Raw genomic sequence first — 17541 nt, 5'->3', positions numbered from 1 at the left:
TAAATATATGTAGCTTAATTCTAGAGGTTATCATGACGCTCTAATGATCATTAAGTCTCAAATAGAGAGATGAGTCATGTGGTAAGAGTAGTAGGAGGTCCTAGTATGTGGTTTTTCTTCAATTGACAAAGGACACTTTAACGGACTAACCTTGTGTGATAGCTTTGAGTAGGTTAGTTATTCCACCACACAAGTGCAGAACCTACTATAACTCTATGTTCATTCTAAATCCGAATAGTCCAATCTATGATTAAGATGTTTTGATTGTTTTGTATGAAATATGACTCATATATGAAACATAATGCATATTATGATTTGTTTTGTATTACTAACTTACCCTTATGTTTGTATCTTGTCTTTTTGTACTTGTACATTACTGTGTTGATGATGATCATCTGGTGAGTGTGAACAAAGAAAAATAATGTAGTTGTTGAACAAGTACTAGGTTGAGACAACTGAGACGCATAATAATTTTAGGAGCTAAATTCCTTTTAATTATCTTGTTTGGTTTGAATAAAGAATTATTTTTGTACATAGTTTTGTTGAAACTTGTACGTTGTATATAAAATTAGTTTTTATATTGAATTAAACAACTGTAAAATAATTTTATGTTTCTTATCTGATTAACTAGTTTAATTTATTAATCATGTGATAGTTATTTTGTAATTAAACATCATTGAATGTTACTAATGAGATAAAATTATTATATGATTAAATATAAGTATAATTTCAGAGGCGAAAAGATGCATTGTATAATAAGTAGTTGGGTAGAGGATGTAATAAGTTTGGTTGAGGAATTTGTGAGTAAAAGGTGTAAGATTGTTGCAGAGTTTGGATTAAGTGTGTGTTAAAGGATTTCTAAAGGTGACTTCCATCTCAGAAAGATGGTTCATCACAACTTACGAAGGTTTCTTTGCGTATATTTCTTATTTGAACTTTCTCAAGTTGGAGATTGCTGAGTCAGCATCCCATTCCAGATTGTATGAAAATATATCTCCTTCATAACTGTTGCCTTTCTGCATTCTCACTCCCTCTTTTTCAGGTGTGTTATAATTTTTTTAAAATAATAATGACTTTTTAACAAATGTCATAATAGTTTTAAAGTGTATATATATAGAAAATTAAAAATTAAATAAAATTTAAAGTTTAAAATCGTTAAGTAATTGATATTATTTTGAATTTAAAAAATATAATTAATACAAATAAAGTCTTTTCTAAATTTGGACCCTTAAAATGTAAAGGAAAATATTTATTAAGAAATGGTTTCGTAAAAAACCACGACTATTATTTTCCTTCACATTTCTTCTATATTCTTAGAATATATTAATCACTTAAAAAAAGTTCGGATATACATCAGATTTTGTCATCTTTCGTTCGTAACAAATGGCAATGCTGTTTCTTATGGGTCGCTGAGATATAGAAAATTAGAAAATAAAAAAGAATTAAATGCTTAAGTAAAAACCTTTTTGGAGAAATTAAGTATATTACGGTAATGTATAAATTATATTAATTCTTGAAAAAATATTATTTATTTGTTTTTCTTATAAATATTTGTTGAAAATCTATTCAAATAAAGGAGACCAGTTCTTGATTAAATCCTGTTTGGATAAATTTCGAACAAATATTTGCATAAAAATTAAAATTAAGTTTAGTTCTTCATGAATTAATATTAACTTATACTTTTTAACTTTTGTTGTACTCTTATTCAACTTCGTTCGATATTTAACGAGATTGAAGTAATAAAACATATTGTGTAACTAAGGCCTAATTTCCTTCAATGTTCCCTCCTGCATAAAATAAAAAAGAAATTGAAAAATTAAAGTAATTATAATCCGTGGTAAAAGATCATATTTATGATAGATCAAACACATAAATTATAACACCACACGATTTGAAGAGTACTTAATCAAATAATCTTTTGGGAAAAATCTAAATATAATAAGTCATCTTTCACATAAAAAAATTACAGAAATTTTACGTTTTCTACTTTTATGTCATGCTACTGAACTGCTGAATTTAGTTGAATTTCAATTTTTGTGGAAAATTTGTTAAACATCCAAGATCCAAAATTGATTTAGGTTAAACAATTACACAATAATAGCACTTATCAATTGTCCAATATCATCATATTTTGTAAATAGTTATACTGTTAAAAATCACTGATAAGTTTCTTAAGTAGGACTTCTAATATTATTATAAAATCAACCAATTCAGAACATATAACAATGTTGAATTATATGACAATATACCTTTTATATTATAGTATTTGTTCAACCTAGTTCCCAATACCATTCACTTTCAACCTAATAAATTAAACTAAAAAAACCTACCAAACAAAATTATACCAACACCAGATAAAAAACCTACAAAATGATGTCTAAGTCATTAAATAAAAAATACAACCTACCCAAATTTGTAGTTTACAAAAAATTTAAACCAATAATTTCGAAAGGTGTCAAAACCGGTTTTGCTAACAGTTTCGAGAATGATAGACAATTCTTCTGAACATTATTCATGATTGGGATAAATTCCATAATTAAAAAATGAAATGAAACGCAACAAAATGAGAATAAAAAGTATATTATTAATAAGTTAGACCAAGACTTCAGCAATTATCAATATGGACGAGAAAGTTTCAAAGAACATTACTAGCATTTCTAAATCAATGGAAAAGGATAGAAAATGAGGTTTGAAATAAGTCGATGTTGAGAGAAAAAAGGGGTTACACAGGCAAAAACATGAAAAATGCAAGGACCTCATGGAAGAAACAGAATTACCATTTCAAATTCTTTTTAAAAACTTGATAAAAATGAAGTGAAATTGCGAGCTCCATTGCACTCTTGGTGCAGAAGGGCAAGCAACTTTTGGACTACATATTACTGCAACGGCATGGAGGAGGAGAAGAAATGCGAGAAAACTCATGCATGGGGGGATTAGGAAGGCTATATTCTAGGGAATATGAATGCCTTTTCTTTTATTCTCTCGCTCAAAATGAAAGCAACAAAAAGAGGAAGGAAATTAAAACCTGATGGATAAAAAGAAATGAAAGAAATATAGAAATTGTCTCAATGTGTACTTTCAGGAGAATGATGTATCCGGCTTAAAATTAGTGACTCAGACTCATTTGAACCAGGCATCAAAGCATCACAAGCTTTGGGAGACCCATCCTCAACAATTAAGGGATTAGGATTAACCTTTGTGTCACCAAAACCCAGCTTTTCATCTGCACAATGGGCAAAACCAGTAGTTTTGGCTTTGCCATCTATGTTATCACCCTCTCCGTGCAAAATGGAGTGCAACTGAGCTTCATTTTTAGCTGCCAAGGAGTAATCCTCCTCTGCATCCCCTGAATCCACCATATCAGTAGTGATTTCGGGCTCTTTCTCTTGCAAACCTGCCACAGCTGCTGCTTGGTCCACATGATCAGAAGATGGACAGGACATGCCAGACTTATCATGATCTTGCTCCATTTGGCTGCAGGTTTGATTGATCTCTTCCAATTGCTCTTTTGCAGGAGACATGGTTTCCACTTTGCCTGATTCTAATGTAGGTATTGGCACATCTTTGATCCCATTGGAAGCTGAGACCGAAGCATGCCCATTCTCCGAACTAGTGATAGGAATCGACTGATCCGCTTGCATCATGTTGGATACCACAATATTATCTACCTCCCCCTTGTTAGGTAGCTTCACCGTGTGCTTCTTGTAGAGGTCCATGGCAATCTGAAAATTGGAGAAAATATTCATTCATTAAGAATACAGAATTCGGTATTTAAGCATTCATAGAACCTAACAAAATGGACAAGTTTGGAAAGATAAAATTATAGACGTATATTCAATACCAATAAATTGTTAGAACAATTAAGGGTTAGAGAAGAATATTATTAGAATTGTAAATATAAGCTTTACCTGGAAGATAGAATTGTCAATTTCTGGAAAAGGTGAACGCCTTGATAAGGTGGCAGCATATTTCTGGCGTGTTCTAGAACCATTCTGTCAATTCACAGGACAGAAAGAACTGATAGTCAGGGACCATTTGTAGCATTTGATTAATATACAGATCAAATTTAACAAAACAAAACAGTTCACTTAAATGAAATCACTTCATTAAAAGGGTAATAAAAAGTTGTTCTAAATCACTTCAAGCTATATAGTATGCATAAAAAAAAAGCTTAGAAGAAATTCATTTACAGTTTTACTATGATTTCTGGAACAAAATGGGAAACAAAAATGTTTTTTATAATACCTTCAATAATAATTCTGTACTGGCAATTGTATCAACTGAAGCACTTTTGTCAACATTCAGAGTACACATACACTGGTCATACAACTCTGGCGATACCAAGTCCACTGAAATGTCAAGTTTGGAAAGGTAAAAACGGCTGAAAAGGGAAGTATCATCACGTGGTGTCAATGTATCGGCCTCCTTTTCAAGAAGGGTTGAGGATAAAGAGTGCTGTTGTACTTCTGCTGGAGAACGGAGACTGAACAACTTCCTTTCAGGAGATTTCTCAGCAAGTTCATCTCGGATATGTTCATCCTGAGACATCTGACTTGTCAGATCAGTCAAACCATTATCAGCCAGGGTAGGAACTGATTCATCTTTGCGGACTGGGGAAGGCAATTCCTTCTTTGAATCACAATTCTGCTCTTTCCATGTCTCTGATCCAGATTCCCATCCATGACTATTTGCTGAATGCCTATTCCTATCCCAATCAGAATTACCATACAAGTGAGGATCATCTCTGAAGACACCATTACTACTATCCCATCCATGCAAATGAGCAGTTCCTGTACCATCCATCAAATTTGGCCACCCAAGTGGGCGCAAGTGACCCGGAAATCTGTCAGCATCAGCAATATGGTAAGGAATGCCAGCATGGTTAACTTCCATAGGAGGCCTAACACCAAAAAGAGGCTGAGATGTAAACTGTGGCACCATTGTTTGAAAACCTCCATGAGCAGGACCAGGAGGGAAGGGAACAAATCCATTTGGTAGTGGTGAATTCCAGTTTGGAACTGCCCTCCAGGAATTGCCACCATGCCCTCTACCAAAGCCAGGTTCACTACTTCTTCTGTATCGTGAATTAGAGCTATCTCTAACATCATCATCTAAAGAACCCATATAAGGTCTATCTAAGGTAGCCCTGAAACCAGGTGGAGGAGGAATCAATGATGCATTGCTCTGATTAGTCCTACCATATAAAGATGAATCTGCTTGAGAGGGCTCATCCGATAGTGGTTTCTCTAGGGTCGACTCCCGGCCAAGTCTATCATCAGAAGTAGAGAAATCTCTTACATCAGAACCGTTCCTCCTTCCATTTTCATCAATTTCAAGATTCCGCCTAACACCACTCCTGTTAACATACCTGCGATCAATGCTTGTTGACGAAGGAGATCTATCAATCAGACCCCCAGGTGACGCCTTGGTACTGGATGACCTTTCAGTTGACAAATCTCCAGCATGACTTTCATCTATTTTAATGGGTTTTTCCATTAATTTGTATTTAGGACCTCTATCTGATGTCCCAGAGTAACCCTCTCTTGAGCCTTTGGTTCTCTGCTCTACTGTTGGATCTCTGTACTTTGAATCTTCAGCTTTTGTATTTCTGAAACGGGGGTAATGGCAACCAGTTATTATTGTTCGTATGCTATAATTCCCATGCAAAAGTAATAGTTAGAGTTAACCATAATATTTAACCTGTGCAAGCTAAACTTATAATTCTCATCAACAAACTAACTTTAATTATTTCTCCTGTTGGCAAAGGGGAGGTTTCTTATTTAGCTTAAAATACCCGCATATTTATACAATAGTGTAAAACCATGTTGTTGACAACATGAGTTGCCTTGAAGGTTAATCTTTACAGACTCTGCAATCATAAATGAGAAGCTTGCGCTAATTATTAGACTTCCTGGAGTAAATTACACACGTGAATTGTTTTATCAGAAATCATACTATAGCACTACTACATCAAAAGTAACAATGCCTTGAAAAACTACTGAAATGAAAACGCAAAAATCTACTTCCCTAATCACCACCTGGAAATTACAGAAATAAACTCATAGTTTAACCAAATTTCCAGCAAAAATTAAATAGTACCTATAGTCATCTTTGCCAATATTTGTATTTGAGGCAGGAGAAGATCTGTGCTTATTGCTAGTCCCAGTTGAATCTGCATGAGCTTGTCGATGTTGAGATCTTCCTCTGTCAACATCAGAATCCGCTCTGCTGGTGCTTAAACTCTTTTTTTCTGCATCAGGATAGTAACTCTTAACTGCTCTAGATTTAGAGTCAGTATAATCATCACGGTCATCCAAAGTTCTTTTCTTTGTTCCACTGTCTTTTCCTCTAGCACTTCTATCATCCACATGTGATCCATCCCGATCACGTCGACGATCACGTCGACGGTCACGGTCTCTGTCTCGTTCACGTTCATGATCTCGGTCACGATCCCAGTCCCAATCTCGATCCCTGTCGTAATCATGATCTCTGTCAATATCATAATCACGATCACGTTCACTATGATGTTCAGGATCACGAACAGAATCCAAATCACAATCTCCATCACGATCGCGATTATGGTCTCTATCACTCTCTGGAAGCTTGGTTCTCTTTTGCCTTGATTCCAGGCTATTCTTTTCGTCCCTAGTGTGTTTATCATCAGACCTAATGGTAGTATGATCTTTGGCAGGGCGTTCATCACGTTGCTTGTCATGTCTATGTTTGTTCTCCCTGTCTATTTCTTCCTTATATTTGTCTCTGTATTTCTCTTCCTTTCGCCTATCATCCTTCTTTTTAACATCCTTAGCCTCATCCTTAGAAGATAAATGTCTATCATAACCATCACCAACATTATCTAGATGTTTATCACCATCACTGTAGTCATCCCTCTTCTTCCTCATTCGCCTCTCAAGCTGGTTATCAGGTTCAGGGCTTCTTAACTCATCCATTTTCTTGGAATCTGCAATAACACAAGCCACAGATCAAAATCAAGAATTGTCTTCTGAACCAAATCTGAGTAGACCACATGAATGTATGTAACAAAAATATAGAAGAAATAGTTGCTTCATATGGAAGTGCTACAAGAAAGAATATGAAAAAAAGGTGAACTTAAGTTATGTTATTGACCAACTACACAAACAAATATTTAATTTTCACATAATCCACAACCACTACCCTAGAGCCAGGTAGGTTTAACAATACTTTAACATCCTGCTGTCAAACATAAATAATCCTAAAATGTTGAATTAGGCTTTCAAGCGCAACCTCAAGTAGGATGAATCAGTTGAGTCCCAATTAAAAGTACATGATATGATGCATGCTATGTTTCACACTAAAAGGATCAAAAGAAATTGAAAACTTCCACACATTTCACAATAAAAAATCACATAAATGACCAGAGAAAAAAATTGCATTCCACCCCAAGTAAAAGATAAGCAGGCATGATTTACTCATGAAATCAGTTAGACTAAAGTAGAAAAAGGATACACACAGATTCAAGTATGCACATGAACAGAGACACAGAATAATTAAATTCTATCCAGTTCACTAAATTTTCAACTAAGTTGCAAGATTGCCAGGAAAAAATATATTCTATAACAGACTAAAAAACCAATTCAACACAACTGAGATTCAAATTCAACAAAGTTCTATAATAAAACTCTATAATATACTAAAGAGCCCACTCAACACAACTGAGATTCAAATTCAACAAAATATGGTATAAACCAAATTTGAAACTAATAATGCAGAACACGTGGATCACTCTAGCAATGGATAGTTATAAGAAAATTTGTAGTTCCCACAACGAGAAATGAAGGTTAAAGAACCTGATGTTGTGTAGCATCTATAAAATAACTTCAACAAAATTTCTGAATGAAATCATATCAACGTATTATATGACCACTTTTCAGGTCCAAGCCATGTAAACCTAAGCAATGAAATATTGATATTTTAGAAATAACCAAATTTGATCTGTTGTAATATACGAAAACTTCATTTCAATTACCTTATAATTCACCCAAAATCAATGAGTCTATCCCCCATTGAAACACACCACCCCAAAACTTAGCATTGAATGATTCTTAACAGCTTTAATTTGTCAGTCCATAACCATACAAGGTAAAATAATTCATACCCTTAAAGTAAGTTTTACATATATGAGTGAGGAATCTAAGCAGAAAGTTGACCATAAATATGGTAAAAGATACATATTCTTTCCTTGTATTCACCAACATGAGGCATGTTAATAAATAAGCACATATAAAATTAATAAATGTAAATCATGTGGAGAAAAACACATATAAGAGTGGGTCCTTTAACAGTAAAATTGTATCTCTATCGTAAACAGACTCTACTATTTATTGATAAAAATAAAAAAAGGAGAGAATTCAAACTCTGTAAATACCTGTAACATAAATTGTTTTGTAAGATAATTGGAACTTCACATTCAGATTCAAGGATGTGGTCAAATTTAATAATCGAACTTAAGATAACAGTTACGTTTCTAATCTAATTATAATTGTAAATGGCAGACAACAACCATTTTTTCTACTTCAAACCAATGACTTGAAACTTAACATGAATGGCTTATCATTTCATTTTAGTCTATATTTCCAAAAAACAGGAAAAATCCAACAGCTTTTACAATATGCCAAACCTAGAATAAAACTTTTCTTCTTATAAAGATCTGAAAATGTCAACTATGTGAATTACATTTAATCACACATTGTAACACGCATGAATCAGTTTGGGCCGACACATAATTAGCACTTAACACCGTACCAATAATATATATATATATATATATATATATATATATAAATATATATAAATATATATGTACTTATCAAAGCAACTCAACTAATACTCTAGCCTAAATCCATCAATTTTCTTTACCTATTTGATGTCTAAAACTCTGTTCATCATCCAACAACCTCATGATAGAAGGAAGACAATGTTAACTCATTAGAAGGGGAGGAAGAACAAAAGCAATCACAGAAACACAAGAGTCTGATAACATGCCTACATTTCCAAAAGAATGTCACAAGACAGTAAATTGTCGGAATAAATTGTTGGAATGACCTGTACATGAGTACAGGCATCGAATAAACAGTGACAACAGATAGAATGGAAGGAACAAGGAGGAGACATTAGATATTACAGCTGTTAAATACTGCGCCTGTTCCAACAAAAAAAAGGACAGAGAAATTGAGAACATGTGTACGATACAAATGGGTAGAAATTGCTTGACATTCAAATTTACAGTCATCAGCTACAAGTCAAATCGGTCACAGAATTCCAAACCTGCTTACGAACTATTTATAGATAGGCAAAAACACAACCAGTCAAAGTATCACATGGCTTGTTCCCATTGTTCCTCCTAAACTAAGAGTAAGAGAGGTGCCTTATACTCGAAACTAAGCTAATATTTAAAAAGCCTTATCCCTGGTGCTCTGATCCAAACAAAGCACCCAGCCGAAAGTCAAATATCAATCCCATTACATGCTAATCTTTATTAACACGCACATAATGCGCACAATACCTGCTTCAGTTCAAAACAAGTCACGACACTACAAATGCAACGACGTCAATCAATCAAGTCAAGTTACCTTACCATTAATTTCAAAGACCTGCTTGGAAACGCGCTGTTCTTGCTCATCAACCGATTCCTCACTCCTACCACCTTCTTTAAATATCCTCTCCTTCTCCGTCGCACCCTCTCTGCTTCGCCCCGAAGCCGAATCCCTATGCTTCCCATCCCCTTTACCGCTACTCCTTTTCACCTCCTCGCCCTCACCGTACACTCCCACGCTTCCGTCCCGCCTCCTGCTCTTCGAATCCCCCGCCGCCTTCGACTTCTTCGTCCCTTCCTCACCGCCATTCCACCTGTCTCCGCCGCCGCCGTCCTTGCGCCGCTTCGACGACGACGCGTACTCGTCAGAGTACTCCCCGTTCCCGTGCGCCTCCTTCGAATCCAGCCTTCGCTTCTCCCCGGAACCCGAATCCTTCGACGCCTTCGCACTACCGCTCTCCTCCTTGCTCCTCCGATCCTTCGCGCCGGAATCTCGCTCGGAGTCGGAGTGTTCCCTCGCGTCCCGAGAGCTGTGCTTGCTCGATTTGTGCTTCGAACTGCGCGGCATCGCGGAGGCGAACCACACAACAACAAGAAAACCCTAACCGTCGAGTTGAATCGGGAGAAATGGAGCGCGTCGTGCACAGAAACCCTAATTAGAAGAATTGAGTAAGAGAGAATGAAGCGCCTGAACCCTAATAGAGAGAGTCCTCGCACCGGATCGCGGAGATCGAATGTGAGAAAAATTACGACAAGACCCAATAGGTATACCCTGGTCGGTTAGGGTTAAATGCGGAAGAGCGCGTAAATGTTGAGTTGAGCAGTAGAAGAAAATCACAACGAGATCGAAGGACTCTCTCTCTCTCTCTCTCTCTCTCTCTCTCTCTCTCTCTCTCTCTCTCTCTCTCTCTCTCTCTCTCTCTAGTTTTCTTTCCCCTCGGGGTTTGTGTAATCTATGTATGTGTGTAGGGTGTATTTTTGATTTTTGCTTTATCGACCTTGATGAATAATGAGAAATGAAGAGGGGGAACTGGGGATAATGGAAAATAGTGTGTGTTTACAGAATTACCCTTGTTTATTTAGAATTATGTCGGTGGTATCCCTGTGCGGCGCGGGTTTCGTGTTTGGGTTCACAGTGCTGTAAATTAGGTTATGCTTTGTCTGAGCTCTCCAATAGGAAATGGACACGGCGTTTCATGGTGGTGCCTCCTCACCCTGTCTCCTCGCGTGGGGTCTATAGATAAATTCTCTTTCCGTATATTGGTTTTTAAAAACAAAAACAACCATAAACATCTTCACATTTTAAGATTTAGCCTAAAAGGAAAATATATCCTAAAAAAAATTTTAAATATCAGCTACTCTGTATCTCAGTAATCCCTTTTTAAAGATGTTAAATAGGAAATTAGAGATATGATTATGTTAAGGTTAGATTTTGTATGTATTTAGTGAGACTTTTTTTTATGTGCAATTAAAGTATAATGTTGGTTAAAGGGTAAAAGAATTTTAAAATATGAATTGGTTTTCAAAACGAGAAAGAAACACAAATATGTACAAAATTTAAAGATATCTAAAGAAAATTTTAGATACTTAGGCACTGTGTATTTAATTTTTTTTGTGTTCGTAATTTTTGTAAAGATGTTAAATAGTAGAGATATAGCTATTTTAAGATTAGATTATATATGTATTTAGTGAGGTAGTTTTCATAACGTGGAATCAGATTTTCTTTGGATTAGATGATGGAAAACAAAACAAAAAAGTAAAGGATGATAATTATAGGAAAATATGAAATTTTAATTGAGTTTTAATAAGAAATTTTACATACATAGTTAGGTTTTAATAAATACATGATTAAAAAATATAAAGTTTTAATAAAATATAAAGTTTTAATAAAATTGATTCATTTATCAAAGACAAGCTACAACGAAACTCTTAATTATCTCAGTTTTTATATTTTATGTGAGATACTAAGCACTCACAAGAAACAATTATTTCACCCAATTTATAACAAGATCAAATGTAAAAGATTCAATTGAAAAATTAATTGTTATTTTAATGCTCAATAAATCAAATAAATTTAATAGAGACTTAGAAAAAAAGTTTAATAACATATGATTTTGATTAAGAACTAAAAATAACTAAAATAAAAGATGATTATGATTCACTACTAAAAATAATCTATCAATATCAACCTCGTTAGGTGAAATAAGAACATTAAGAGAACAAGTGAAGTTACTTAGAAATAGATTCATAATGGTTACTTCCTTTAAATCTTATATAAAACAACTAGATAAAGATAAAATAAAGAGAAAAATTACATTGCGTGTCTTTGTTAAAATTTGTAGGCGAACTAAAATTTCACAAAAAAAAAACATTTCTTATGTTTAGTTAGTAAGCTAAAAGAGATCAATATATCTTATATATGCATTAGATGATTATTCTTTTTGGTGAGCAACTTTGTGACATTTGATCACTCTTAATGCAACTTTATCATCTTAGACAATTTGGTAAAAAAATACTTACTTATTAGCCAAAGAACACTCGAGAACTAAAAGAATCACATGTTGATAGTAAAATAATTTGCAAAAATAATAATTGAACCATGTCAAACAAAAGTAGTTGAAAGTTAAAAGAATAATAGTTGAGTAAGGAATATTTTATTAAAATAACACTCAATGGGTTATTTATGAGTAACTACAAGTCCAACCAATACTCAAAGGTTAATAAAAAATGACTGAGATCCCAAAAAATACTTTTACCATATTTCCTGACATTAGTTTGTTTAGTAAAACTCATTCAATTGATTGAGAATTTGATGTAACATTCATGATAAGACGCATTGGTATAAAAATGTGTATTATCTCTTTCTTTTTTGTTTTTTACATTTTATTGCATGTTATTCTTATATGTACAAATTTTAAAGAAGAATTTTCATGTAATAAGTATAACTAAAACATTTCCACAAATAAATTAATCAAATATAAGTTATGTTGCATGATGACACAATGACATAAATATCATTAACTAATTACTTTATAAAACTATCATTTTAATATGACTTGAGATTATATTTGTGAAAGGTGTCAAACACAAAATTAAAAAACTAATTTGTAACATCCTAAAAATATAGTGTAAAACCATATAATAGAATGATTACATCTAATAATATTACAGCTCAGTCATTCAAAGAGAATTCAATATAATTACGGCCAAACGACCTTACAATATAACGAAGAGTTAAAACAGCACACTAGATACAACTAGGCTGAACAGTTGACAAAAGACCTACACCGAACGGTCCTACAAAATAAATGGCCAAAAGATGACCGAACGGTCATACAAAGAAAATCAATAACTGACCGAATGGTTCTACTGTTCGGCCTTAACTTCCACTTCAACCAGATTTTCTTCTAGTGCCTCTTCCAGCAATTCTTCTCCTTCTGCTCACATCCATACGGATGGTCATTGCAACAGAAAGACAACTAACGAACGTACAAAAAGACAAGATAGGAAATAGGGTAAGCTTATGTAATTAAATTCAAAAATCAACATAGATTTCACACAATCCACATAAACAAGATCATTTCATTCACTTTTACATGCAAAGCCTAATGCTAGACTCTGATTGTCCGGACTGTATGAATTCTGTGTAGCTACGACGTTCGTGCACTCGGGTGATGTAGTAACTGGGATACCCTCAACAGCTGCCACCCGAGGTTAGTCTGTTCCGTCCAAATTAACCATAAGGACGAGGACCTCCTGCCATTCTCACACATGACTTACCCTTCTCTACGTGAGAAATGAGTAATCACGAATATCAGGATGAACCGCCAGCTTAGCATGTCCACATTCATACTTTACCAATTTCCAATTTACATTAATGAGTTATTCCTCCCCGGAATACTCGTTCACAACTCAAGTTATTTCATCCATATTATAATCTATCAGCTTTCATTAATAAGACCTCAATGAGATCAATTTGAATAAATATATCTTAGGATATCAAAATGTCGAATGCTGAACTTTAACCCTAAACAAGACCGAACGCTTGGAGTGAGACCAAAGGTCTCCAGTTCCAAAAAATATCAAACCCGATGGAGTGAATATCGAGTTATAGAAAAACTGATTACCATAATATTTCTCGAGAAAACATAGAACTAAACGTTATTTACTAGGTGAGCCAATTGAATGAACTAACTCACGAGAGTTAAACCGAACGCCAACAAGCCTAGGTCGAATACTAAAACGCTAGGCTGAAACCAATTGAGACAGACAATGGGGGACATCAAATAATGGTACTTAACTGGATTCGGTGAAGAAACCGAACGTTAATATATACTTAGCTTTTGAAAGAGTTAAACATCAAGAAAAATCAGAATGTCAGTCAAAGACTGAACACCATAGCGAGAGAACCCTATTGGGTTTGGACGAACGTTCTTATTATTAATATATATTACAGAAAGAAGAATGAGCGCCTGGTGTAAGACCGAGCACTACAAAACTTATAGAATAAAGGCTTGATAAATATAAGATTACTATTTAACTAGTATTCAAGAATGAATGAGATATACAATTATATATATATATATATATATATATATATATATATATATATATATATATATATATATATATATATATATATATATTGTAACATCCCCAAAATCTCACACTTGAAATTTCATAGTTTATATATATTAACATTACATTTACGGTAACATCCCGTAATCTCACACTTAAAAATTCATAATTTATATATGAATTTTACATGTTTTAAGCTCAGATTTCAAAATTCCTAATTATAACTTGAGTTCTTCTATCTCTCCCTTCCTTGGCACTGAGTTAGACGACATTCCTTCATCTGCTCCCGTATAACGAATTATACGATCATCGCACATACCCAAACACAAACACAAACAAGTAGGGTGAGCTAACATGCAATAAATCATTTATGAAACATGCATATTTACTTTAATGCACTCAACACACCTCATATAATAATTATGTCGGACACACTCATACCCTTATACAACAATCGCATCCTAGATACTCATCCATTACTTTGATACACTTGACAGACACTCCTTCTACAATACCCAATAGTAACTCATTCCACAATACCCAATAGGCACTTATCCCGACGATGTGTTGATGAGCGATCAACGGGAGGTTCCGCACTTGTGATGTCATTCTTAGTCCCCTCACTATTTCCTAAACCGACAAATAGACCAGGACATCCTGCCCTCACAAGGTTAGTCCTCTCACTATGTCCAAAACTGGCACATAGACCAGGACCTCCTCCCTTCTCACCACATAATTCATCATTCTCTACTTGAGACTGAATGATTATTAGAATATCAAGATAACCTCCAACTTCATGACCCTCAACATCAACATATACACATATACCATGTTATTACAGAATCTCTCCACGAAACTCATACCATGCTCACATTCCTCAACTCATATTATACCATTACGAAATCTTCACATAATTCTCATACACATACCATGACATTACAGAATCTCTCCGCGAGACTCATACCATGCTCACATTCCTCGACTCATATTATACTCTTACGAAATCTCCCCGTAATACTCATACATATTCAGATGCATAAATTCAAATCCAATATAATAAAATCTAACCATCGCAAAAATCATATCACAATAAATTAACAATACTAAAATATCACCATAAATGGTCACCGGTGAAGAATCAAATGTTTGACGAATCAAACTCACCATAAACGCGAGTACATATGACTAGTCACAACTTACTGGATTGGACCAAGGCTGCTCTATGATCAGGGATGTACCAACTCCGGTTTTTAAGATTCCTCTATCCTACCATCACAATTATAATTCATAATTTCGTATCTACCACAATAACATGAGTTCATTCCAACGAGACATATTGAACAATAGTTTAACAGTACTTAATCTGTACAACAAGATTTAAGTTAAAAACTTGTCGAGTAGACTTCCAGGAAAGAGAGGTGCGTCACAATGGACAACTTAAGTACCAAGTCTTTCCTTAGCCAAAGTGTTCCTCAACTAGTTTTTAACAAATTTCTTATTTACAGATTCAAAACAATAGCATATAATATTAACACCGAAATTCAATATAGATAGGCATACAGTAAGCATTAATAGTATTCACACATAATTTCAAGACATGCATACTAATAAACAATACTAAATCATAATATAAAAGCATAGAAAGGTTAGCTCCCCTACCTCTATTCCAGACTCCTCTTGCTCCGAATTCGTTTTCCCCGAAAACCCTCCAAAGCCTCTACTCTTCTTACAACTAAAAATTTCTTCCTAACTCTTTCTTCTCTATTTCTGAAGGTTTCTCACTTGATTCTTCCTCTCTTTGTGCAAAATAGCCTCCCCCTCATGGCTATTTATAGTCCAAAAATTTTACTATTCATCAATTTTTTTAATATTATTTATTTTTATTTTTATTATTTTATTATATTAATTTCTTAGTCACCACTTAAATAATGGATTTATAATGGATTCTCCAATATTGACTTCAATTCTTAATGCTTTCTCCATTATCAATATTTTAAATTTTATTTTACTTTTTTTTTAGAAAAAGGGTAGAAAAGAGTTTGAACCCATCACCAAAATTTTCTATCAATTAAGCTATCAAAATTTCTTGTTTAACTTTCCACATTTTATAAACTTATTATATTTTTCATTCACAAAGAAATTTATTACTACTAGTAATAAAATTGTTACTATTAAGATAAATATTTTTCATGGGTCTTACATTCTCCCCAACAACAAAAAATTTTCGACCTCGAAAATTCTGTACTTCAAGAAAATATATGATAGTACGATATATATACATATGTGTGTATATATATAATTTTTTTTTTAACAAAATAGCCCTTTCACAAATTAAAATACCATACACAAGAAATTTATCCAATACTTTCCCATACTCTTCACGTATACCAATATTATTATTATTAAATTTTTTTTAACCGATACTATTACGCAACTGGTAGCAACAACCGGAACTGTTGCTATAGTAAATATTTTTGGCTATAAATAGAGCACTCCTCCGCTTTGAGCTACACTTTGAGTTTTAGCGTGAGTTTGCTTCCCTTGAGGGTCCTTAGAGTGTCCTAATTCTGTGAGGAGCGTCTCTCTCTAAGTGTGTCTTCGTTTCTCGCATCCGTGTAAGTGTTTCATCCCCTCCGATCTTTCGTTTTATTACTTCTTTCCTTTAAGCTTTCTTTTAATCCATGTTTCTTTTTACATTTACGTTCGTTACTTGTTCTTGTTATACTTGTTTTATTATTTCACCACTCTCGCCCCTTTTTATATATATATATATATATATATATATATATATATATATATATATATATATATATATATATATATATATATATATACACACTGATAAACTAATAATGGGGTATATAAGCTGAAAAAAATCGTTGTTAACTTGCTACGAACCCTAAAAATTAATTTAACTTAAATAAATCATGAATATAAACTTTTCGGACTTAGATCTAGTAAGATCCTTTGCAAGGACCGGAGAATTCATCTAGACTGGACTTATGGACAAAATTTAAAAGAAAACTAATTGTATCAGCTCTCTTTGACACCAACATAAAATTCCTTCACTTTTGCCTCTTAGAAAAATGAACAAAAATGTAAGAAATTTGGAAGTTCAAGACAAGATTGGATATAAAAGATGGAGTCCTACTAAAGAGAAAATTGCTCTACTAGAGGCCCTTTTTGCATTTGGGATTCGAAATCCAAATAGAGAGCAAGTGCACGAAATTGCAACGAGCTTAAAGTTTACGGAGAAATTTGAGAGTATAGTGTTTATTGTTGGTTTCAAAACTATGGGTATCGTGAAAAGCAACGATGCTTGAAGCAAAGCACCACCACCACATCTTACTCTCCACTGCCCCTCTTGCCGCCGTTTATGAATGGTAAGA

General features: G+C 33.8%; 1 protein-coding gene across 1 annotated transcript; it reads right to left on the bottom strand.

Moving 5' to 3' along the window:
* Positions 1-2925: 2925 nt before the first annotated feature.
* Positions 2926-10537, bottom strand: LOC108331628 (uncharacterized). Its single transcript, XM_017566443.2, has 5 exons — positions 9617-10537; positions 6100-6961; positions 4246-5608; positions 3909-3992; positions 2926-3722 (listed from the first exon to the last, which is right to left on the bottom strand). The coding sequence occupies exons 1-5, from the start codon at positions 10140-10142 to the stop codon at positions 3066-3068; spliced, it is 3492 nt and encodes a 1163-aa protein (XP_017421932.1). The 5' UTR covers positions 10143-10537; the 3' UTR covers positions 2926-3065.
* Between the last annotated feature and the right edge of the window lie 7004 nt (positions 10538-17541).

Source organism: Vigna angularis, chromosome 4 (genome assembly GCF_016808095.1).
Source record: "Vigna angularis cultivar LongXiaoDou No.4 chromosome 4, ASM1680809v1, whole genome shotgun sequence".
NCBI classification, from domain to species: domain Eukaryota; kingdom Viridiplantae; phylum Streptophyta; class Magnoliopsida; order Fabales; family Fabaceae; genus Vigna; species Vigna angularis.
This window is presented reverse-complemented; position numbering and strand designations above follow the sequence as displayed.

Excerpts from the sequence above, each read along its gene's own strand:
- LOC108331628 (XM_017566443.2), bottom strand. The coding sequence starts at position 10,142 with ATGCCGCGCAGTTCGAAGCACAAATCGAGCAAGCACAGCTCTCGGGAC. Across the intron at positions 5,609-6,099 it reads ATTGGCAAAGATGACTATAG|AAATACAAAAGCTGAAGATT; the intron begins GTACTATTTAAT and ends CCCCCGTTTCAG. Across the intron at positions 3,723-3,908 it reads TTGACAATTCTATCTTCCAG|ATTGCCATGGACCTCTACAA; the intron begins GTAAAGCTTATA and ends TCCAATTTTCAG.